General features: G+C 41.5%; 1 protein-coding gene across 3 annotated transcripts in view; it reads right to left on the bottom strand.

The window, feature by feature from the left end:
- Nucleotides 1-23,093, bottom strand: part of RGS6 (regulator of G protein signaling 6) — a 288,251-nt gene that overhangs the window by 103,824 nt on the left and 161,334 nt on the right. For all 3 annotated transcript variants that reach the window (XM_074824301.1, XM_074824299.1, XM_074824300.1), the window contains exon 3: nt 8,045-8,144. In XM_074824301.1, coding sequence (XP_074680402.1) covers nt 8,045-8,144 — 100 coding nt within the window. The remainder of the gene's footprint in view (nt 1-8,044; nt 8,145-23,093) is intronic.

The following is a 23,093-nucleotide window of genomic DNA, read 5'->3' on the forward strand; positions in this document are numbered from 1 at the left end:
ATGATTATTTAAGCTTCCAATTATTTAAGATTCTGATCTTCACTTGACAGATGCACAAGTTCAAATCCAGCAAGGACAAGGAGGATCAGGATGGACCTTCACAATTCTAATGTAAGAAAGTTAAATGCCTCATAATATTCAGGGCTTTTAGAGAGCACTTGAGAGGCCATTTTGCTGACTGAAGACTAAAGCCTCAGGATGTGTTTCATAAGCATTCTCAGTGGCCGAAGCCAAATTTTACTGTGCCCACTGCTGTGATGTGCTTTTCCTCCAGTGTTTTCCACCTCAGGTATGAGTGCTGTCATATGATAGTACATGATTAAGTAAAACGTCCAATTTTGGTAATTTTAAAAGCGATGCTTTAATTTCATGTAGTCATTTAGGATTTATCACATAATGTGTTCACACATTATTAAGGGATGCCTAAGCTTCATGTGATGTACAAGCACACTCATGCAGAGATGAGTGGTGCAGATAAGAACAGAGAACTATGAACGAGACACATGGAAGTGGCATCAACAGTCAGCTCTGAAAACCATCCTTCCCCTCAAGGCTTAGAGTAGCTGTGGAGTCACACATACCGCAGTGCTGGGTTCATGCCACACAGCTAGGGAGGGCCACTGCTGTGGAACGAGCCACACACAAAACGCCCCACACAAACTACACCTGAGCTGGGAGAGCACAGTACAAACCGAGTGTGGCTTGTGATGGAGATGAAGCTGCGTGAACTGAACTATAGCTTGGTTGCAGCAGAGGGCAGTGACACACAAACGCTAGCAGCCCTCATTCTGCATAGCACCTACAAATGCAGAAGCCCATCCTTGTTTATTTCTAGCATACAACACTTAGCACTCTTAGGCTTCTTCTTCAGAAAAATTTTACAGAATTTCACAGAATCATCTAGGTTGGAAAGGACCTTGAAGATCATCCAGTCCAACTGTTAACCTAGCACTGACAGTTCCCAACTACACCATATCCCTAAGCACTATGTCAACCCGCCTCTTGAACACCTCCAGGGATGGGGACCCCACCACCTCCCTGGGCAGCCCATTCCAACGCCTAACAACCCGTTCTGTAAAGAAATGCTTCCTAATATCTAGTCTAAACCTTCCCTGGCACAACTTGAGGCCATTACCTCTTGTCCTATCGCTTGTTACTTGGTTAAAGAGGCTCATCCCCAGCTCTCTGCAACCTCCTTTCAGGTAGTTGTAGAGGGCGATGAGGTCTCCCCGCAGCCTCCTCTTCTCCAGACTAAACACCCCAGTTCCCTCAGCCGCTCCTCGTACGACATGTGCTCCAGACCCTGCACCAGCTTCGTTGCCCTTCTCTGGACATGCTCAAGTGATTAAATGTCCTTTTTGTAGTGAGGGGCCCAAAACAAACACAGTAAACGAGGTGCGGCCTCACCAGTGCCGACTACAGGCGTAAGATCACTTCCCTGTCCCTGCTGGCCACGCTATTTCTGATACAGGCCAGGATGCCATTGGCCTTCTTGGCCACCTGGGCACACTGCTGGCTCATGTTCAGCTGGCTGTCAATCAACACCCCCAGGTCCCTCTCTGACTGGCAGCTCTCCAGCCACTCCTCCCCAAGCCTGTAGCACTGCTGGGGGTTGTTGTGGCCCAAGTGCAGCACCTGGCATTTGGCCTTATTGAACCTCATTCATTTGGGCTTAGCCCATCGCTCCAGTCTGTCCAGATCTCTCTGCAGAGCCTCCCTACCCTCGAGCAGATCAACACTCCCACCCAACTTGGTGTCATCTGCATGCTCCTTATGTGTATTTAAGTGTATGCATGTGCATAGAGATATATATTGAACATTCACTGTTTAAAATACTAATTCTGGATGCTTTCTCTTATTTCTTTGACAACCATATCCTAATTCAATTGATCTTATTATCCCTGTTGTCCTCTGCAAATCAAATCCTTTAAACTTTTGCTTCTCTTGCATCTTGAAAACAGGCAAAGAATTGCTACACTTCAGAGCGCTGAGTTTTGTCTTTCCCTCCTCCATACTTCTCACCCTGTGAAAGGTAGGAAGCTGGATGCAGTTAAGAGAACAAGGGAGGGAGGAGGGTGCTGTGGATGAAGACAGCATAACTCTTCAGCTCCTTAACTGGGTTAATTTGTCTCCTGGCATGGGAATAGAGAGCTTAAGAGAAAGCTACAGGAAAAAAAATATGCAAGGCATGTGCTCCTCGTGTAATAGCTGACTTGTCTAATGCTATGCAATTCACAGCAGCTTTGAAATACTAGATTAAAAGGTCTAACAACCTTCTTATTGAGGGATGGATGGATTACATTTCCACTGAGTGTAATTTGAAGAAGAGATGCATAAAAGAAGAAAATCTAAGTTGTGATGAAGAAGCCCAGTCTTGACTTGAATTAGTTTAAATTCAGCTTGCTCAGAGCAATTGATTTTTGATGAGAAATAAATGGATTTGTATGCTCAACCTGTGTTTGCAAGCTAGTTTCCACCACACAATTGCACAACTGTCGAATTTACTGTGTGGCATCTGCTGTACATAAATGTGGAAATCCATCAGAAATTATACAGTACTACATATGTATATATAAATATATGCCAATTTTGACCCATGAGCATGTTTCTTTGTATCATTTACAAATCAGTAAACACCCAAACTTAGTCTGGATACTGATTTAAGTTTTGGCAAAGTTTTATTTTGTCTTGTTTTGCTTGTTTTAACTAAATAGGGTCATTCATATTTATTGATTGAACTTGGTTTATATCTACTAACTTGGCCTGAAACACAGTCAGTAGCACATTTCAAGTCTCCTGTTTCTCAAAGCAAAACTGCAGAGGAAAGACAAAATTCAAAAAATTAAAAGAAAAAAAAGATCTACCTGGGCTAGAAGTTCAGACCCATACACTCGTTTTGACAAATGTTTCAGCTGTTCGGGTTCAGAGACTGGTGCTGTCCCAGATCTAGGCATGAGTTGTCTAGATCTAGAATGAAACTACCCAAATATTCCAGGAAATCTGTATCAGGCTCAGTCCTCCAGTTAAAACCCTGTGGGCAGGTGATGCAAGCAGCTGGACAGAAGTCAAATCCATTTGCAGCCAGCTTATGGAGTCTTTTGGTCCCAATTAAAGCAGTTTCTGCAAGGCACCAAGGCAAGTTCTACCCCTGAAAAAAAGTATTAAGAAAGTGAACATTGTGGCAAAGCACTCGGCCTCACACCCTGCGCTCCGGGTCCTGCTAGGTAATGGGTGCTAGCTCTCATCAGTATTGCCAGTCCTGGTCCTGCTCCCCACACCACAACCTCTTTCTTTGTACAGTTCCTCCGAACAGGGACCTTTCAAACCCCGGAGACAAGGAACTTGCTCCTCTCCCTTGTGCCTCTGGCTGCCACATCTGGATGGGAGATGAGTTTGAGCTCCTCTGAAGGGAAAAGGCAATGAATACCCTCACACTGACACCACGGGAGCTCATTTTGCAATGGGTGTATGAAATCCTCCAGCAGAACTTCTCTGTCCTGAACTATGCCTTCAGGTAATGCTATCAATAATAAAGTCTCGCTTTCCCAACACTATGGGATTTCCATATTCCAGCCAAATGCATTTTCTTAGAGCGAGTGACATTCTGCTGTGTTCTGGGACAACTCTATACGCATTTGCCAAGACACATGCTGGCTCCTTCAGACAGAGACACACGGCAGTTTAAACTTGGTTTAGATCATGAGTCTCGAGTAACGACAGGCCATCTGGCACATTTCAGTAATACTGGCACTTTCTGCTCAGAGAAGTCCGGGACTTAAATAAGACAGACGTGGCAGGTCAGGAGTGAAATGCATTGGCAGGGCTGTGTGCGTGAAGCTTGCATGGCAGCACTTAACCTCAGCCAGTACAGCCGGGACATCACCCATCAATCTGTTCACAGCCGTACAGGCAGCTTTGGGAGCAGAATGAGAAGACAAGCAAGTGTCAGGGTGAGGGTCAGGAGCAATGTGTGAGCGAGGTGCCAGCCAGGGGACTGCAGCTGGAAGGAGCAGGTATCACTCAAAATGGAGCTGTGGGGACAGGCCTGGCTGGAGTCCGGGGGTTATGGGTCAGCATGAAGCTGTATCAAAACCTGTCGGGAGGAGGGCAGAATGGTGCAAGGCTTGCAGACTGCACGCCTCCCTTGGGCTGCAGTAGCAGCATCCAAGTAGTCCCTTGGGATGCTGGTACAGAGGATCAGACAGTAACAAAGGACCAGGAGAAATCTGGAATGAGGTTGGGGGCGGGGGGGCAGATTGCAAAGTATGAAGGAGGCTTTTTGCACTGGAAAGCTCAGCTGTTGCAGCACTGGCTTCTTTTGGCAACGTTGTATAGGGCCAAGTCTGAATCACTGGGAGAAGAAAGTATACACATTTGGTCCTCCTACTAAACAGGAGGTTAGTTTTAAGATGCAGTTGTACAGAAATCAAAAAGAAGATTAGAAAGCCAGTTTTGTTGCTGGTTACTATAATGAGATGTTCTTACAACAGTCTGATGACTAGGAAAATAGATAATTGCTGATTTTATTTCATTTACAGAAACAAAATCATTACTGAAGAAAATGTTTTCTCACTAAAAAAGAAATGTGCAACTCCATTTATTGCAGCAACTGCCATCATGTGCCTTGGTTGATGACCCAGTCTGGGCATGGTCCACAGCACTTCTCAATACCTGCCCTCAGTCACTTTTTCATTCCACACTCTAAACTTACCACTGGACAACGTCAGATATGTGCACACAGATGCCACACAGACTTTCACCTTACTTTCATTCTCTGTGGCTTGCCCATAAAAGTGAAGACTTAACCAAGAAGACACCAGTGTGATGTATCCTCCTTTGACTGACCTACTTTGAGCCAAAAGTCAGGGAAGAGGATACACAAATCTACTTCTAATGCAGACTAAAACGTGCCTTTGGCACAGCATCCCCACACGGACTCATCATACATTCAAAAAAAGGTTTTTACATCCTTTTCCCAGATTCCTGTTGTCGAGAGAGGACCATTAATGGTAACTCCCTGAGGCTCCTTCTCCTTGTGTTACACAATGCCTCATTCACAACTTGGGCATCAAGACTGATGAAAGCAAAACAGAGATGAGTGGTTCTTTCTCTGGTATTCAAACTTTAAATCAAACACCCACTTTGCTGTACTATAAACAGAGCTGCCTGTTTAGAGCACCAAGGCGCTGCTGTAATGTTTCTTTTTCTTTAAGATTTTACATTTCTCCTGTGAGAAGCAATTACAATAGAAGTGTCAAGCAAAAATAAACCCCTGTTAATCACAGTCACTGTGAGACTGCCAAGTAAAACACATCTCAGCGTTGTTCTATTTTTCAGGTAGAAATAAAAAGTGTGTGAGAATGTCAGGGTCTAGAAATTAAGCTCTTCCTAAGAGGGGCTCCAAAGTTTTTTAAAACAGAAGCTCTTCTCTTGTGTTCATGACATTGAGTGGAATTATACAAGCACTAAACTTGACTATCCAATGATCATAAGAATAATTCAGGTTGGAAGGATTCTCTGGAGGTCATCTAGTCTAACCTCCATCCAAAGCAAGGCCAAATGCACAGTTAGGTCAGACTGCTCAGTTCAGCTGGGCTCAGGGGTTTCCGAACAGCTCCAAAATGCTGGTTCCACATCCTCTCCAGGCCACTGGGCCCATGCTCAGCTGCTCTGACCATAAACAACTTTCTTCCTAAATCTAGTTGGGACTTCTTTTCCTGCAACTTGTGCACATTGTCTGTTAGGTCTGACCCTGTCTTCTCTACAGCCTCTCATTCCCTTCAGCCTTCCCTTCTCCAGACTGAACAAAACCAGTGTCCTCAGCTTCTGCTCAAACACAGGGGCTCTTGCCTCTTCAAGTGTTCCAGCTCTTTACTCATCTATCACAAGTCCTGAAATCATACATAAATTAATTTTGCTACAAACAGGCAGGTCTATGCATCTGAAAGGAGAAATAAGAAATGGAGAAAACTTTGGGCCCTCATCTGAGCCATTATTTTCCCACACTTTTCAAACTCAGAGGCTTCATGCACTGCCCAGTGCATCACAAGGGAGCTGCCTTCAAATCACCTGAAGGGAATGGTGCTGAGCTTGTACCCCTCCAAATCTGAGGATTTTCTGTGATCTGTGGGAAAAGGTTTTGTTCTTATTTTATCTTCATCTTTTCACTATTCCCTGTGCTGTGAAAAAACAGCCATTTCAAGGTGATGCAATTGCAGCTGCTGTTCCAGAACAGCAGAGTGCAAGGGAGCATCTTCCGTTGTGCCAGGGAGCTGCCAAACAGGGTGGTACCTAAGAGTAAGTTTAATCAGTTCAAAGATGCTGTGAGGTCTCCTGTTTCCTTTTTCTTTTGAGTAACAGGTGGTGGCTTGATGACTAGATCAATTGCTTAATCAATGCTATGAATATTAATAGGGATATCAGAAACCTGTTTTAGCTGAGACAATTTTAAGACATCCAGCCTGTGTGTTGCAGACTTGAGCTTATGGAGTAGGTTTTCAAATCAGATAAATGGTTATTTTCCCTAAGAACCTTCAAGAACAGTTAGTTCATACCCAATCCAACCATAACCTGAAATTTAGTAATGCAATTTCCCCACCTCATTCTAGATTCATGTTTCTTTTCCACTGTAAAACCCTAATCCTGCAGCTGCCAGTTACACTGAGTCACCACCCTGAAATCAATTTCAGACAGAAGAGCCTGTTGCTCAATAAAAAGGAATTAACTGGACTGACCCTCATTTAAGTAAAAACTTTATTCCAATTCCCTGCCTATCCCCAAGAACCCCGTAGATTTGTATTCCATTCCTGTAGCTTAAGTTGGACATTTTTTCCTGAGACAAGGATATCGAATCACGCTCCTGAACCAACACAGCCTCGAGCTCCACTCAATCCAACCATTTTCACAGTAAAGATATTTTTGAAGTGCTTCAGCTCAGATATGCTCCACCATGGGGAACTCTTTTTGCAATGGTTTAACACCAGCTGAATCGTCAGCATACCTGTTGACAAGATATATTTCCCCATTATTTTACAACAGTGTAAAGACCCCAAGAGCAAGTAAGGACCCTTTGAACTGCCAGTCGTCTCTCAGTTATTGGTGTTCTGTCTATATGTAACAATGCAACTTTTGCATTTTTAGTGATCATCTGAATTTTACTGCAGTGAAGTCACAGCCATAGAGAATGAAGTCCTTCACTTTTCAGAACAGGAGGAGAAACTTCCCTAAACAGACTTATCAGCGTGTGTATCTGGTCTGATCTGGAAAGAGACTCCGCAGGACAGAAAATTGTGTTTACTTTACTGAGATACACAACATCATAAATTCTAAGTCACAGGAGTAGTTGGGTAATCTCATATAGGACAACAGTCTACTGGTAGAGAAAGGGAAAACGGTAGTTTTGTGCCACTGTAGTGAATACTACTATCAAGTTAGTGAAAACAGGTACCAGAAACTCAAATACAAATACTCCAAGCAATTTACATCACCCTGAATAATCTCATCATCTATCAATGGCAAAGTTCTTTGTTGCACTGGAAGATATTCTGTCTGGAAATACATGTAGGAATGATTCTGTACTCTGACTCCCAGTTTCTGCACCATCCACACTCTTGTACATGTAGCTTTAATAAAGCAGCACGCATGCATAAAAGGTATTTCACATTCCTCTATCTGTGATCAAAGTCCAATAAGAGTATCTGGGTATGAGTGAGAAAACAGTTTCAACTTTCTTTCCTGAGCTCTTCCCTACGATTGACCTACCCCTATCACAGGGAATGACTGACTGGTGATACTGTGATAGTCACAAAAGCTACATGACATTTTGAATAACTCACCTCAAAGAAATAGAAATTCTTGCTTAATTAAACTGAATTAAGAAATCTTGGTTCAATACTTCACCCCGTAACAATGATGCGCAGGAAAAATAAGCAGAGGGGGACATTTTTTTCTTATGTTCCTTCTTTTTTGTGGCCTTAGTAGTCTGTTTGCTTAGAGCCAGCAAGTACCAGCTCATACTCTCTTCCCTGCTAACCAGGGTCCTTACCGGTGACGACGCTGGGTATTTTGGACAGAAAACTCTTGACGGTGCGGATGGGAACTCCACCTGTTTTGTCATCCTGCATTCTTGTAATGATGTCTTCAATCTGTCAAAAGGAAGGAAAGACTTAATGGTTTATGCAAAATGGTGACTGTAACATTTATATACCATGAGTGCTTTGGAGCCCTGCTTGTAGGATGGGCTTCAAATACACCATGTGAATTACTGCGCAAACACAGACCTAGAGACACAGCCTCCCAAATTTAACCCTGAGACTAGAAACCATGAGACAACATAGACCAGATTGGAAGATGGTGGTCAGATACTGACCATCCAACAGCAACTTGTGCTTTTTTTGCTGACCAAGCCTGACAGAAAGCTGTTGTTTGGTCCACATGTGAATTGGGTTAGCCTCTATACTGCAACCAGCTTAAGGAGCTTCCCATCCAGTCCACTTTCCCCTCTTCTCCCATATTCAGTTGAACCCTCAATACTGTGACCTTGGGAAGGTTTTCAATTTCCAACAGCCTACAGCTTGAGAAGAGCATGAGACAGAAAAACCGCGGGATTATTTCCCCTGCCTTGTGCTGCAGACTGGGATGGTGCGTGTCCGTGGTCGTCGTATGCAGTAAAAAAACAAAAGTAAAATATCATAGAGAAAAACTTAGATTTTCACAGCCAAGTTAACTTTTACTTCACAGGCACACACATAATCCATCAGATACAGCAAAATATACAGCCATCTTCAAAAGCCATGGCACTCAGAGGATCTGATTACTGGGGGAAGGAGCTTAATCCTCCTCCTGTTTACTCTAAAACAGGAAGGGATTTTTGCTCCTTTTGGGCTACTCCTCCTGCGTTTACTTGAAGGCAACGCCAGAGAGAACAAAAAGCTGAACATAAGCACAGTGCAGAAATTCGGTATCTCCAAAAACTCTCTTCAACTTAATAAGGTCTCAGAAGCCCAACAAAAATAAACCTGAAGCTGTTGGCTCTGTTAGCTCTAACAGTTGACAGCACAGATCTGCCTGCTGCTTCTGACAGGGGACTGAGGCTGACATTGGCCAGACAAGGAGCACAGCTCTGATTTTACCTAAAGATTTTCTCCTCACAGATGCTACAAAACACAACCTCAGCAGAGAGGTTACATGGTGAGAGCACGGCCCTCTCTCTCCTAAAGGTAGCCTGAGAGCTCAACCAGCTCTCCAAGTCTGGAAAGCCGGCTCCATTTAGATGTGCAAGTGAGTTTCTTTCACAGACTTAACACCTACATTTCAAAACAAGTTTAATTTCAAGTCTTCCCGAGGCGTTAAGACAACCTCCCTGCCAACTTCAGACACTGAATTTGATAACTGTGTTTTTAACCTCAGGCTATCACTTAACTGAACTGTTCGCACCTTGTTTATATATTATTTTTAAGTTAACACATGCCCTGAACAAATTCTCAGTGGGAATGAAGTCACAAAGATGAAAATATCCTGAGATATTTAATAGATTACGGGAGAGTTTGGTACCTACAGTTAATTTGCGATAGAATAATTCTAGTTTTCCCCCAACCCAAACACTATGAAAATTAATACCACCTTTTCCCCTTTACCTGAACTTTATGCAAGATTATTTGCTGATCAAAACAGTTTCTCCCAGTCAAAGGATACCTGGAGGAGGAACTGCTCCTCTCAGGCTGGACAAGAAGCATTTCACAGCACCTTGTGGTGTTGTTGAGAGGAGCCTGACAGCACCACCCATCACCAACCCAGACCTACGAGGCTACAGCATTCCTACACCAGACCTGCCAGGGGGACAGGACAGCTTGGTTGCCTGGTCAGCCAGACTAAGAACCACTTCAACAAGGCAATGAAAAAGTCTTTTTGTGACCAACTAGTTACGTGTCTTCATCCATATGCACTTGTAGCTGGCATCAGAGAGAGATTTTTTCCATGCATATTAGGAGGAAACTACCCTGGAACGTGTTATGAGTCTCATGTTGCCAGGAGCACTTAAGGGCTTTAAAAACTGTAAGCATAATTTTTGGTAAAATTGTTGTGTTCTCTTTTTCTATTTCAATGAAAAGTTCAGAATGAAAAATAAGCTAAAATAATTGTTTTGATGCAGGAAAATAAATTTCTTCCTCTTTTGCTCCCTGTAAGCTAAAGGAACACCAGACATGATTTATGTCATTATCACCCCAAGAAAAGTTCCATTTCAAGCAAAATAAACCTTTAATTATCTTAAAAGCAAAATATATTGTTTTTACCGAAACTATCCCCATTTCAAGCAACTGAGCAGGCACTGATGTCTCAAATGGGGCCATTAATTTGGGTTTCAGTCACAATCACAAAAGCCTACTGCAATTTTAAATCAAAATAAACAAAACTGCCTCCTTCCCAAAAGGCTCCTTCTTCCTCTTGTCTTCCAGCCTGACTACTTGCACTTTCTGCTCTCCTTATTTCTGAGCACTGGATGTTTCTTCTTTCCTTCCCTTTTACTCAGATGTCACATCTCCTTTCTCCCCTGTCCTCTCATCTGATCCAGACAGGACTACATATGTCATCCTCCTACACATGCCAGCATTTGCAGTCTGCTGCCCGAGAGCCCGCATGGTTACAGCCTCTGGCTGTGCATAGTCTTTCCAATCCCAACATGCTTTCCTTGTGCGCTCCAGCAAATTTCTACACTGCTCAAAGGGGACAGTATAGCCTACTCAAAAAAACTCTTAAAGTTATAATCGAGTTTTAAATAAAATATTAAAAAACTATATTTAGCATTCTATGTCAAGTTTTTGTTCAGTACACTGCAAAGAGATCTGACCCTTTGTACTAGCCTTTGTGTTTTGCATCCACCCAGCATTTGCAGATATTACCACCCTGGGTCCAAATTCCTGCCCAGCTATGGAAATGTTTCATGAAATAAGTGATACTGTGACAATGTGGAAAAAAGTGATTATTCGAGCTTCAAGTGTAGAGAAAAGCAAAGAGGGAACATCAAGCGTGAAGGTCACTTTCATCAAAGCTTTTCATCTTAACTTTTAAGAGAGCTACCTAGACACTTCATTGCTAATGATTCTCCCTTCAGTTTCTGCATGTCATTAAATATCCTTTAGGTTTCCCTATCTGGCAGGGAATAAGAGTCCCTGAAATAAAAAGTCCATTTCATCAGGCTAGGAAGCAGAAAGTAGTAATACTAAGCGTTCTTCACATTTATCACTCCTAAATGAGCAAGCTACAGTGAACTAACTTCTGCCTGGCAAAAGTCATGGTAAGAACAGGCAACATTTTTTTTTTCTGTTATGGGGATCACTGCTATTTCAATCTGGTCTGATTTTGCATCAGTAAAGGGAACCATTACTCTTCCCTCCAAGTGGATTCTGGGTCAATATCTGCCTGAGAAAAGCCAGAGCAATTTATGTATCTGCTGCCACTGTTAGCTACACATTGTAATGTATGCCTAACAAATGAGATCTGTCTTTCTTCCTGACTGGTTGTTGACAACTCTGCTCCCTACATTTGTCCAGAATGATTTTATTTCACATTACCCCACTTTCAATGCATTGAAAAGGGCTTTTGGCTTCAGGAACACATTATTAATGGAGACAGGACTCTACAGCAGCTAGTTTATGAGAGTTTACCAACATATTCTGTTACACAGAACGTGTTGGGGATTTAATGTATATGTGGGATTTGTTGGTATTCATTAGACCTTCTTCTTTACCACTATCAGCACTTTTGCTGGCCTAAGGAGGGTGAAGGCACACAGTAGAAGACCTTGAATTTCTGTCTGTCAGAGCTGAGATGTCTGTCACTGGGAGATGAGAAGTCCCTTCTCTGAGGCAGGGGAAAATAAAATATTTGTTGATGTGTTATAAGTAAGTCATTAATAGAACAACAAATATAGAACAATAGAACAACAAATATAACCATCACAGTCTGGCAACTTTGGGTCAGTACTGCACAATATTCCTAGTGTTACCATTATATGGGGGAAAACAACTCTCAACTTTGCAGTAGCTTCTCCTTCTCCCAGAACCAAAATAAAGCAGGGATCCAGACTGCAGCACATTAGTATGCACAGTCTTGCTGAGGCCTGGAAGCACCCTGCTTATGGTTGAGGCTGACCTTAGAAGCAACATGCTGAGGGAACGGCAAGTAACACACAAAAAAGGAAAGCCAACAGCTTCCACCTCCCACGACCCCATCCCTGGACACCAACAGCTTACTGGAGCTACCTGGCTGAACCTGTTTAACTGCAACTGAGCGATTACTACATAATGATGTCAGAGGCCATCACAGTCCCATTTTGCCAGCTCATTTTTGTGAGCTAGTGAGGGAAATGGTGCCTTTTTTATATTCTAGCCTCCGAGTTAGCTGTACATACTCCCTCGGACTCAGTGGGAAAGGTCCTACTGCCTATTTCTGAATATTTTGGTAGGCACCAGGTTCCTGTCTGATTACTCTCAGGAGGTACCCTACTCTTGGGGATTCCTGTCACCAGCTAACCTGTGGCTAGGGAGTCTCTGAGCATCACTCATCAACGCCAACATTAAACGTATAGGGTTAGATAGACAGCCCTGTGAGATGCCAAATATCCTCTTCACAGATGAGAGCTCTCATGAATATTGGTGGAGCTGGATAATACATGGAGGAGAGGATCAGTCTGTTTTCAGCTAGCATGATGGCAACAATAAATACATCTGATCTTTTACTCTTGACTGAAATATAGGTTTAAAATAGACCACTTCTCACGTTGCCAACCCCTACGGGTTCCACAAGCGCCTCTGACCAGCATTCTGACACTACCAGCATGACTACCTTCTGCAACGTGCTGACTCCTGCCATGCAGCCCCACACACAGACAGACAAGGAAAGTTAATTTGACAAGATGTCTGAAGCCAACTTGCTTCACCAGTCCAGACAATTTGACTCTGCTCAAACACAGGAAGAGGAGACTGAAAAAGAAAAAAAAAAAAAAAAAAAAGGCTAATACACCTCTCTTCAGCACCCCCGTGGGAGAAAGGACAACCTTGCCTCTGAGACAGCGCTGCAAAGCAGCACAGCAGCACTGCCAGAGAAATGCGGCGTGACCTTCAGCAGACAGCTTCATCTGTCTCTGCCCAAGTCTCCCCTCCTGTATAATGGAGATAATACTGAACCACACAGGGGCAGTGAAACTTAATTCAAAGATGTCAGAGAAGGACTTGGAGTGCCTCGGATAGTGGATGCTACACAACTATGAAAGATATGCTCCCCATCTCCAACAACATTTCACAATCCCAACAACAGCAACAAAACCAAAGCACAGCAGAGCACTGATGCATCAGCTGCAGGGCCATTTGGCTGCTTCCCACATGACTAACTTCCAACGATGGCTGGGGACAGGGACACTGATGGAACTTGTCCTCTTCCCGATGGAGCTTTTATCTCTGCTCCTTTTTACATTTCACAGCTTATTTCAGATAAAGGCAGTGTATACCACACAGCTCCCTCATGCTTGAGTGTGTTTCAGGGAAGAAAGAAAATAACAACTATGTTCTTCGAATGTTTATTGGGAGGGTGAAACAGAGCTAATAATATCACCTTGAAACTGATAACATGCTTTAGTGTTTATATATCTCTGTTGTGAAAAGGAGGGTACCAGTGAAAGAACAACTACCAAGGCATGATTATTTGCATACTGCTGCTAATCTAGCTAGAGCTTCACAAAGTGAGTACCTACTCAGCAAGTCATCACATGGAGGGACAGGTTTCACCACATCAATTGAATTAACCAAAACCATGCTTAGGGAAAAAACTGTGACACTTGTTATTCAGCAGCTGAGGTGCAACACCAGAGTCTGGAGAGTACCAGACAGCAGCTTTTTGATCAGTCCATGCCTCCCCTAACACAGCCTACGGCAGCAGCTCTGCACAGCACCCCTGGCTCGGGCCTGAGCTGCGCTATAAGAAAATGTAGTCATGGCAAATGAGAGCTGGAGCTATTCCCCTCAGGCAGTATATGCACAGTTGGAAAATAGGATTTAATATTCAGCAGAAAAACAAAGCTTAGCAAATTAATTCAGCAAACAGAGATTCTCCAAATGAGCTGAACTAATGCAATTTTCTCCCTCCTCAAAATCAAGCTTTTTAGTCCATCAGTGTCAACAGTTAAAAACAAGACATCAATGCACCAGTGTTATGCAAACTCAATTTTTCATTAAAAGCATTTTGACAGACAACTTTCAATGAACTCAAATTCTACATGAGCTATAAGTGCTTAAAAGAGGAAGCTATTTTGGCATGTTAGAAAGCTGTGTAAAATACTAAAAGTGAACTCTTGTTTACTGATTGTGCAACTGTAATTACAGTTAGCAAATGCCTGAGACTGTTGCATTTTATGGCATAACAGAAGTTTCTTGTGAATAGAGGGGTGCATTTTTTCCCCCTGCTTTCTACAGTTATGGTAAAGACGTCAGATATATGCATGTAATCAGCTTGAGAGATCTTACACCATTTAGAGCATGGCCACTCTAATTAGAAACCTTCTCAGGTTAGCTGCAAATCGGACCAAATATTTACTTTTCTCCTAAGCAGAAGTGTTAAGCTTTTTATGACTGTAGGAAAGTATCATAAATACCCAGTGAAGACAATGTGAATTTTAAAATAAAGCATTCCAATGGAAACAAAATGGCCCTAGAATTATCACTGAGGTGTGATACAAGTCACATTTTGGTGAAAGAAATTATACCCTTACTGCCATACAGTATGTATTGAATAGGGGTGGCTTTTGTGCGACTTATGAATTAAGCAAACACCTATGCAAACCTATGCACAGATACACACATAAGTGCACAGATCGTTTCAGCTAGGAAAACTGTAGAGTGGAATAATCTATAAACTGTTTCTCAGTGTGCAATCTGAATTGAAGGAACCCCTTTGAGGAAAAAAGGAAGAAGTTCAGTCCCTCTGTCCCCTAAAGCGTGCTGCTAAGGCAGCATCTGGGCTGTTGGTGTTGCCAGCACTGAGCCTCCCAGACCATTTTTCACAGGTCACCAGTCACCTAGTACTAACTACTTCTGACCACGCCATCCTCAGCAAAATTTGAATGGATAATCCTGAAGTGCTCCGCAATGACTATCTGCAGATTGAAGACCAAGTCAAAACAGAGCAGCAGCATGGGTTGAAATATGAAGGAATAAAGTTACAGTAGGAAATCTAGAGCTGCACTTACAGTCTCCTTATGTCAATAACCAAGAGGGGCTTGGGGGGAGCACGAAAGCATGTGCTTTCTTTTGAGAAGCTTTTACTGAAGTCACCGACTGCAGGGACTGACTGCATTCTGCTGCCTCGCACTCCAGCCAGGGTCCGACGCACAAGTTGCTGTGGAAACGGTAGAGATTTTCTTTTCTGTTGCATCACTGCACCAAATGTAAAACTACGCAGGTCTCCAGATTGCTCATACAGTGGTGAATGAGAAGGAGTGGAGCAGATGTGCCTACCACAGCCCGCACGGGGACTATCATAGAAGGAGTAAACTCCATACATTACATGGTCGAGCCTCTTTGCATGCCCGCTCCCATGTGGGCATGCACAGTTGGGCCCCTTGCCACTCCCACCACAAGCAGGGCACCAGGGTGAAGCCCATTAACCCAACCTCAGGAATGCCCAGAAGCAAAGCCATGACCCAGCTTCCATCTAAAATAACGCTGCACAAACTGCTTGAATTGGCAAGTGCCAAAAGCAAGCGAGTTTAGTTCAACAGCTTTGATTTTACTAGTGTTTCTTTTGGAGTTAGCTCCCACACCTTGAATTTCACTTTGAGTTCTGGCCATCAACTAATCATTCTCACACAAGACAAAATTACACTGAAACCTGGTTTTGTGCTGGAACAACTGAGAAAGCTCCAGGAATCTTAAATCCTCCAACAACACTGGGCTGAGTCTCCAATTTGTAACATGATTTGAGGCCAGTTTTTCAAGTCTGATTAGAAGTAGTACAGAAGAGTTTTAGTATTACACTAGATTACATGAAATAATCAATAATCCTAGCCTGTGGGGGTCGATGCATGACCTGGCATGAGAAAGCAGCACCTCTCTCTCCTCCACAATGCTGAACTGCAGTTTGAGAAACACAGTACTTGGCAGAGGAAGTTCACTTTCCTCTGGAGCATCAAATACAAGGCACTTCCAGACAGAAAAATGCTGGACTTTGGTGGGTCACCAATCTGTTCCCACACAGGAACTTGCAGCTGCCCAAATCTTAATAAAAATGAAGAGCTGGTTATGAACTGCACCCAAACCACTTCAAACCATATCCACAAACCCAAGCAGACTCCCACTTGCAGTTTCCCAAAGCTGGGAAACGGACAATATTTTCAAGGCTCATCATCCTTCTCCTAAGCTGGAAACACAGAGCTGCCACCTCCCACCCCACCTGCCTTCAACGCAAGGCTGGGGAGGAAAGGACCATCCAGCCACCTCCTTCACAGCACCACTGGCATGTGAAAATGAGCCTTCCCATGTAACAGGGTGGGAAAGGCCATTCCTGGGTCTGGCAGAAAATAAGTTACTTTGAAGATTGATGATTAGGTGTAAAAAGACAAGTTGTTCCTCATGAGTGACTTTTTCTCCCCGCTGCTACAAAATGCAGTAACTGCTACATGATTAATCTGAAATATTTTGCTAAGTATATTACTTATTGAAATGAAGTACAGAAACATAAATATGAAGCAGATAAGAAGTGGGGATGGAGTTGGTGGATGCCCAATAAGAGTTTTGGCATTCCTGCTGCTGTCTTGAAAAATCTGAGTAATTATGAACAGGGAATGTCATTGTATCACCTCAAACACTAAAGAGGACTGTGGTTCTCACTTTTTTTAAAGCAAAACAGATTTTCTACCCCACTAGCAGATCTTCAACAGGGAGTAAACTCTGCAGTTGAGGGGGAAAAAAAAAAAAATGCTGCTTTCCTGACCATATTGTGCATGCAGAGGAAGAAAACAGAAAGAAATTAACTCCCATTTAAAGTGACTATCTTCTGTTTAAAACTGTAAGGCCTAAATTTGCACTTGGATTTAGGCCCCATGCCTGAGGGAAGATTTGTGTTCATACCTTTGTGAAAGGGTAGAAAGGTATTTGTAGTGAAAAAGGAGGACACATGAAGCATAAGACAAGACCTTTACACTGCGGACTTCTTGTTCAATCTGAGCTTCAGCAAAGCACTATCAGCTGCAGGCAAAATCAGATGAAACTATGTAGTATGAACTTGAGAATATTATGATTTAGTAAGAAATGCAGTGTACCATTGTTTTCTATTAACTTTGCTAAGCTTCATAAACACACTCCTAACTTCTCCCACAGTAATGAAGCTACTTGGAGCCATTCAGAAGACAGTTCATAAGCTATTTCTAGTATGAGATACAAAAGTTTGGTTTTGTTGTTCGCTGCAGGAAAGCTGTACCACAGGCTCTGAATCTCTACCGTTACCTTCCCTAATGAATTGGTGAGGGAAACTATCCAGCACATCCTGTCTTTCTGTTTTGGTAGCTGATGGGCTCCTGTGGCTTAGCTAAAATAAATTATGCAGAAATATGTACGCACACACCAAATGTTTCTCTTCAAAACAACAAAAAAGTGGGGCTTCAGGAATTGTTTTTTCTGCCCTTTTTTTAAGCATTCCTCTGTGTATATAATACTGTGGCACATAATACAGTGTGACAGGTCATTTCATGCATCATTTAACTCTTTGCACTGCAAAGTGCCATACCACAATAAAGATCAGATACACCCCCCTCACCCCCCCAAATGCTGTGAAGTAGATGCAAAGCAGAGCAGTTTATAAATTATGGGAAAAAGAGGAAACCCTATTCATGACTTAAAGACGTTGTATTTTGTTTCTGTCCCCCTCCATGTGATAGCGTTACCTTGCAATTTTTTTTTTGTTAGACATAAAACTAAAAAATTACTTAAAATTATAAAAGCAAAAACACAGGAAAAAAACTCCGCAAATTTTCCACCCAGGATTAAAAGGTATCACTACAAAAGGAAATGTTATTTTCATTTGAATTTCAAACGAGAAAGAAGAAAGAGGCCTTGTGAAGATTTGTTTGTTGGAGAGTGAAAGAATGCAGATTTGGATTTTTTGTTTCATATCTCTACAACTCTTTTCTCCATATTGCTTTTTAATGCCTTTTAAATACATATATCAAAAAATCGATAGTTTTATGACCACAAAAATGTACCAGATTACAGTGTTGGAAACTGAAGACCTTAGTTTAGCCCATGAAGAGACTAAGCTGAAGTGCTTAGCACTGTAAGACTTTCTGTACAAGCACTGGGGAAGAGTTCCAGACAAAAGGCAGTGATGGGAAGAGCTGGTCTATCTATCCACACCATATCTAAAACACTCTGCAAAGTACAGATACCGGTTTTTTTAGTGAGTTGATAAGGTTTGGGCATTTAGCAATTACAGAAAAAACATTTTTCAAGTATCTACTTCACTCTCTGTTAGTGAGCAGCAGTAAAAGTATTAGAGAAAATTTAAAATAAATCAAACCACATCTGATACTGTCTGACCAAAGTAATCTTAATTTAGGAATTAATTTATTCAAATACACTAAGGTATGCCAGTTTGCATAACATAGGAGTTCCGAAGCCTCTAACTGAGCCACTCAATTGCTTTGGCCCTTGATTTTGTTAGCAGCTGTTGCTAGAATGAAAAAAAACCAAACCTCACAGATTGCTAAATGGAAGGCAAGAATTAAAAATGCACATATAATTCTTATAACATGATCATCATTACTGTTCATTAACATTTTCATGCACTGCAACTACCATTTATTATTCTAAGACTGACTGGTGCTTTCCCTTTGGCAAAGCAAATGTTGCAAATCAAACAGTAGTTTTAAGTTCTGCCGTGACTCAATTACTGTCCTCACCATGGGTGAAGTCATTTACTTCAATGCTGATTTTATGATTTATTCAGTTGTTCTACTACTGTTAGCTCTGCCCTTTGGTAGCAACAATACTGTCTATTTATTAAGAGGAATACTTAAATAAGACAATTTATAGCAACACTTAAAAAAATAATAAGTTTCCTTGTTCATATAAAAAGAAATGTCAAATTCTTTTTCCCACAACAAAGTTTTCTCTCTGCCAATAATGAATCAAGGAACACATCGCTTGAGCTAAGCTTATTGCTGTTAATAGAAATGATGCCATGTCTGCTTTGCTTTCAAATCTCAGCATCAAACTGCTGTTTGATTCAGCTCTGGCATTTAATGTGTTTAATGCCCAAATGGGGCTCTACTGTTCCTTTTAACCCTCTATTTTACAATATATAAAAGAGTCAGAGATGCCCCAACTCTGCAGAACAGAAGTGCACTTTGGTTGAGCAGAAAGAGCTACAACTTCTGTGAACCCTGCTGGAGACACCAATTTTAAAGACTTCTACCTCTTGACACCTCACCAGTATTTTTTTTTTTAATTCGGGGGGGTGGGGGGGTGGGGTGAGGAAAGAGTTACCTGTAGAATGGAAGTTAGAAATCCTACCAAGATATTGTTTACTTTTGGTAGCTTATTGCTATCTTCTCTACAGGGGCGTGTGTAAGAGACAACCGAAGACACCGTTCACAATGAAGAATCATCCAGCAAGAGCACAAGGTGCTCTCGCCTGCCTCTCCTGACAGCAGACAACACAAGAACCTGCCTCTGGCCCTTTAAACAGCTAACTTGCTGGTTTATTCACTGAGAAAGGACAGAACAGAACAGAAGGAACGGACACTGCATCCTGTGGCCACAGCTGGGTGGCTGTTTCAACATGTGAACATACCAAATGAGAGCAAATGAGGTACCTCCAGAGAATGAAATAACTACTCTTACCTTTTTTTATATTGTAGTCATGTGGTATCTGTATCCATACAGAGGTGGTTTTTTTTTTTCCTTTAAATGCATAAAGTATTAGCTCCAAAACATAAATAATAAATAATCCTTTTGCATGACACAGGTACTTTTTTTCTCATGGATTTCATGTTCAATTAACTATGTTTTCATGGTGTGGAAGGAGAACATCTAGCATAGGTAACAACACCATAAATGTATTAAATCTTATTACACATAAACAACTGGTTGTACAACATGGTCTTGATTTCCACTCTACCCTACTTTCTAAAGCAATGGTTTCTGCACTAGCATACTTTTGCATGAAGAATACTGTTTGATTAAAAAAAAAAAAAAAAAAAGAGTTAAATGCCTATACATCTCAGTTATGTAAGTCTGCAAGAATGGTTAGCCAGCACATCTTTTCCACTACATTTTTAACTGCTTGATGCTGAAAGATGGAATTGTTAAATGCACAACTATGTGCAAGAGTAGATTTTTCTTAATTGTCAATGACAGGTGAGAGACAGATGGGTATTTTGGTCATATCTAGCTAACGTACTGAAACAGAGTAACATACTAAGCAGCACACATAAATAACATGAGTTTTAAACACACAAGTTACAATATAAATCATAGACCACATTAAAGTGATTTACCTTCCTCATTCCAAAATGGAACTAAAGCAACTCTACACACAGATGGGAAATAAATACATTTATGGTTTTAGAAATACAATGGGATCACTGTTTTATGATATTTTAAATTGTTTTCTTCTTCCAACTTTTTATAAACACACAACCCTCAGGCATATGAGTTTGACTTCTAGCTACAAAGGGGTTACATATTAGTAGGCCTGACTTGCACCTTTATGCTGTTAAATCTTATTAGTGCTCAAGTCTGACACTAGTACTTAATGGTAAATTATTAACAAAAGAGTATAAGGGGTTTTCACTTTGTTATAAAATCATCTTCTTACGAGCTAAGGTCATTACTAAAGTCACTGAAGTATTGAAATATTCACTACTGAGGCAGATTCAAAGTCTCTCTGTTCTTTTTCTAAGAAATCTCCTAAGTTTCTTCTCTGTCTGACTGCAAAGCAACATAACTATCTCTAAAACAGAAGTGAATGATATCTAACACACCTTCCAGCAACTCATCTTTCAGTGTGCTTTTTGTGGCAATATAGTTATAGGTCTGTCTATAAATGGACAGAAACAAAAGTACAATAATTCTTGTTTGTAAGAACAAACCTTGCACCAAAAAAAATTTCCTTGGAGCTTACTCATCTCACAAAAAATAATACATTTTTACCTACAAATTCTACCCTATAGTAAAACTATGTAGTTCTGCAGCAGTGGGGTTTTTTTTTTTTTTTTTACTTGCATAGTAAGAAAGAAACCTTCAACAACAAAACAATCCAAAAAACTTACTCCAGAGTATTTTCTCCTTCATGTTCCTCTGTCCTCAGCAGCCTCTTGTGCCCCTTGCCCACCCTCGTTTGCTCCTCCATCCAGATGCCAGTTCCTGCCCCTCGCTCATTTGCACAGGTTGTCTGAGGATTTGAGCACACGCACCTCTAAAGGGGTGTTCTATCTATTGAAATACAGTGCCACACTTAAGTCTCACTGTCTTCATATTTCTGCACATCAGAACCAGACAAGCGGTTCGGCAACCTTCGATCTGAAACCTCTCCTAGGCAAGGAAGGGAACACAGTAACCATAAGCCCTGTCAGACTGAAAGCCAAACGTGCTAGCTCACACCAGAGCTGCAGTGGATGACCACTTCCTCCTGGATTGCTAACGCTCAGGTTGAAGACGGTGCTATGACAGTAAATGGTAGATAAAATGTTTCTGCAGAACCAAAGGTGCACGCACTTGACCATCAGCTACCAGGCACAGAGGAGTCCCGAGCTGCCTGTATCCAAGACTGTGCAGCAGAGAGAAAAAAATGGCTGGGCTCTGAGCTCCATGTTGCCATACAAACTCTGACTGTTTATTACATTTGGGAAGCTTATGATGCTATTAGTCTTTGCCGATTAGCAGAGGAGATTGGCACAGATAAATTACCAAAAACTTGTCTTAGTGTTTGTCCGTTACATTAGTTGAACACCGTAATTAGATGCTTGCTGTTAATATATCCTCACGATAGACTTCTGGGGGCTTTGGTTTTTAACCTGCTAGCAGAGAACAGATAAAGATGTTTAAACTAAAACCTAGCTTTGATGAACATTTTTCATTGTGATCAGCTCCCAAACCTAAAAATGTATTCATATTTTTCAGGTAGTTTGAGTAACAAGCTTTGCAGTAAGCTTCAGTAGCAGTTCAGTTTGCCGCTTGCTTTCTACAATCTAAGAGCAGTTTCTTGCTCTGACATGGTGCTACTTTTTCTGTAAGATGTGGAAAGATCAAATGTGGATCCTTCTATTAATTGCATGAATACTGCAACTTGATTAAAGCTAAGAATACTTATTTGAAGTAAAAAGACAGATGCATATAATTCTCACCTGTGCACATGCTTACACTGTAAAAAAAAAAAATCAAACTTCAAATATGAATGAGTGCAAGTGAACTGAAATTTTTTTTAGACTCAACCATGTTTGAATGCTGTGTCAATTCACATTTCCACAACCATGATTAAATGCAAAGGGCATACAGTGAATTTCTATTTCTTCTCTTTACAGAGCATTCCTTTAAAAGTGACATTTTATGTCCTATATAAATGCTACCAAATGAGAAACTTAAGAAACCTCTGAAATAAGCAGTACTGACAGATTTTTCTCTACTTATTTTACCATAAGTCAAACAAAAGCAAGTGAGCAGGATTTGGCACTTAATGCTAGTAACTTCACCAAAAAAAACAGCCCTACCACCACCACTGGTGAAACAATCAACAGGAATTAGAGACTTAACCCCCATCTAACATGTCTTACGATGCCAGTTGTCTGAAACACAAAGGCAGAAAACATAAGACTGCCTAAATCTGTTACTTAAACAGGGTGGTGGGTGACAGTGGTGGAATATCATTACACCTTCAGTCAACTCAGCAAGACACAGTTCTGCATTTCTTATCCAGCCGACCAGCAAGATATTAAAAAGAAAATGAGTAACAACTGAATAACTGGATAAAGAAGAAAAAAAAAAAAAAAAAAGAGAGATTCTCTACAAGTCCTCTTCAGTTTCTGCGCCAGTATCAAGTGATCCCTATTA

Source organism: Strix aluco, chromosome 4 (genome assembly GCF_031877795.1).
Source record: "Strix aluco isolate bStrAlu1 chromosome 4, bStrAlu1.hap1, whole genome shotgun sequence".
Classification (NCBI taxonomy): domain Eukaryota; kingdom Metazoa; phylum Chordata; class Aves; order Strigiformes; family Strigidae; genus Strix; species Strix aluco.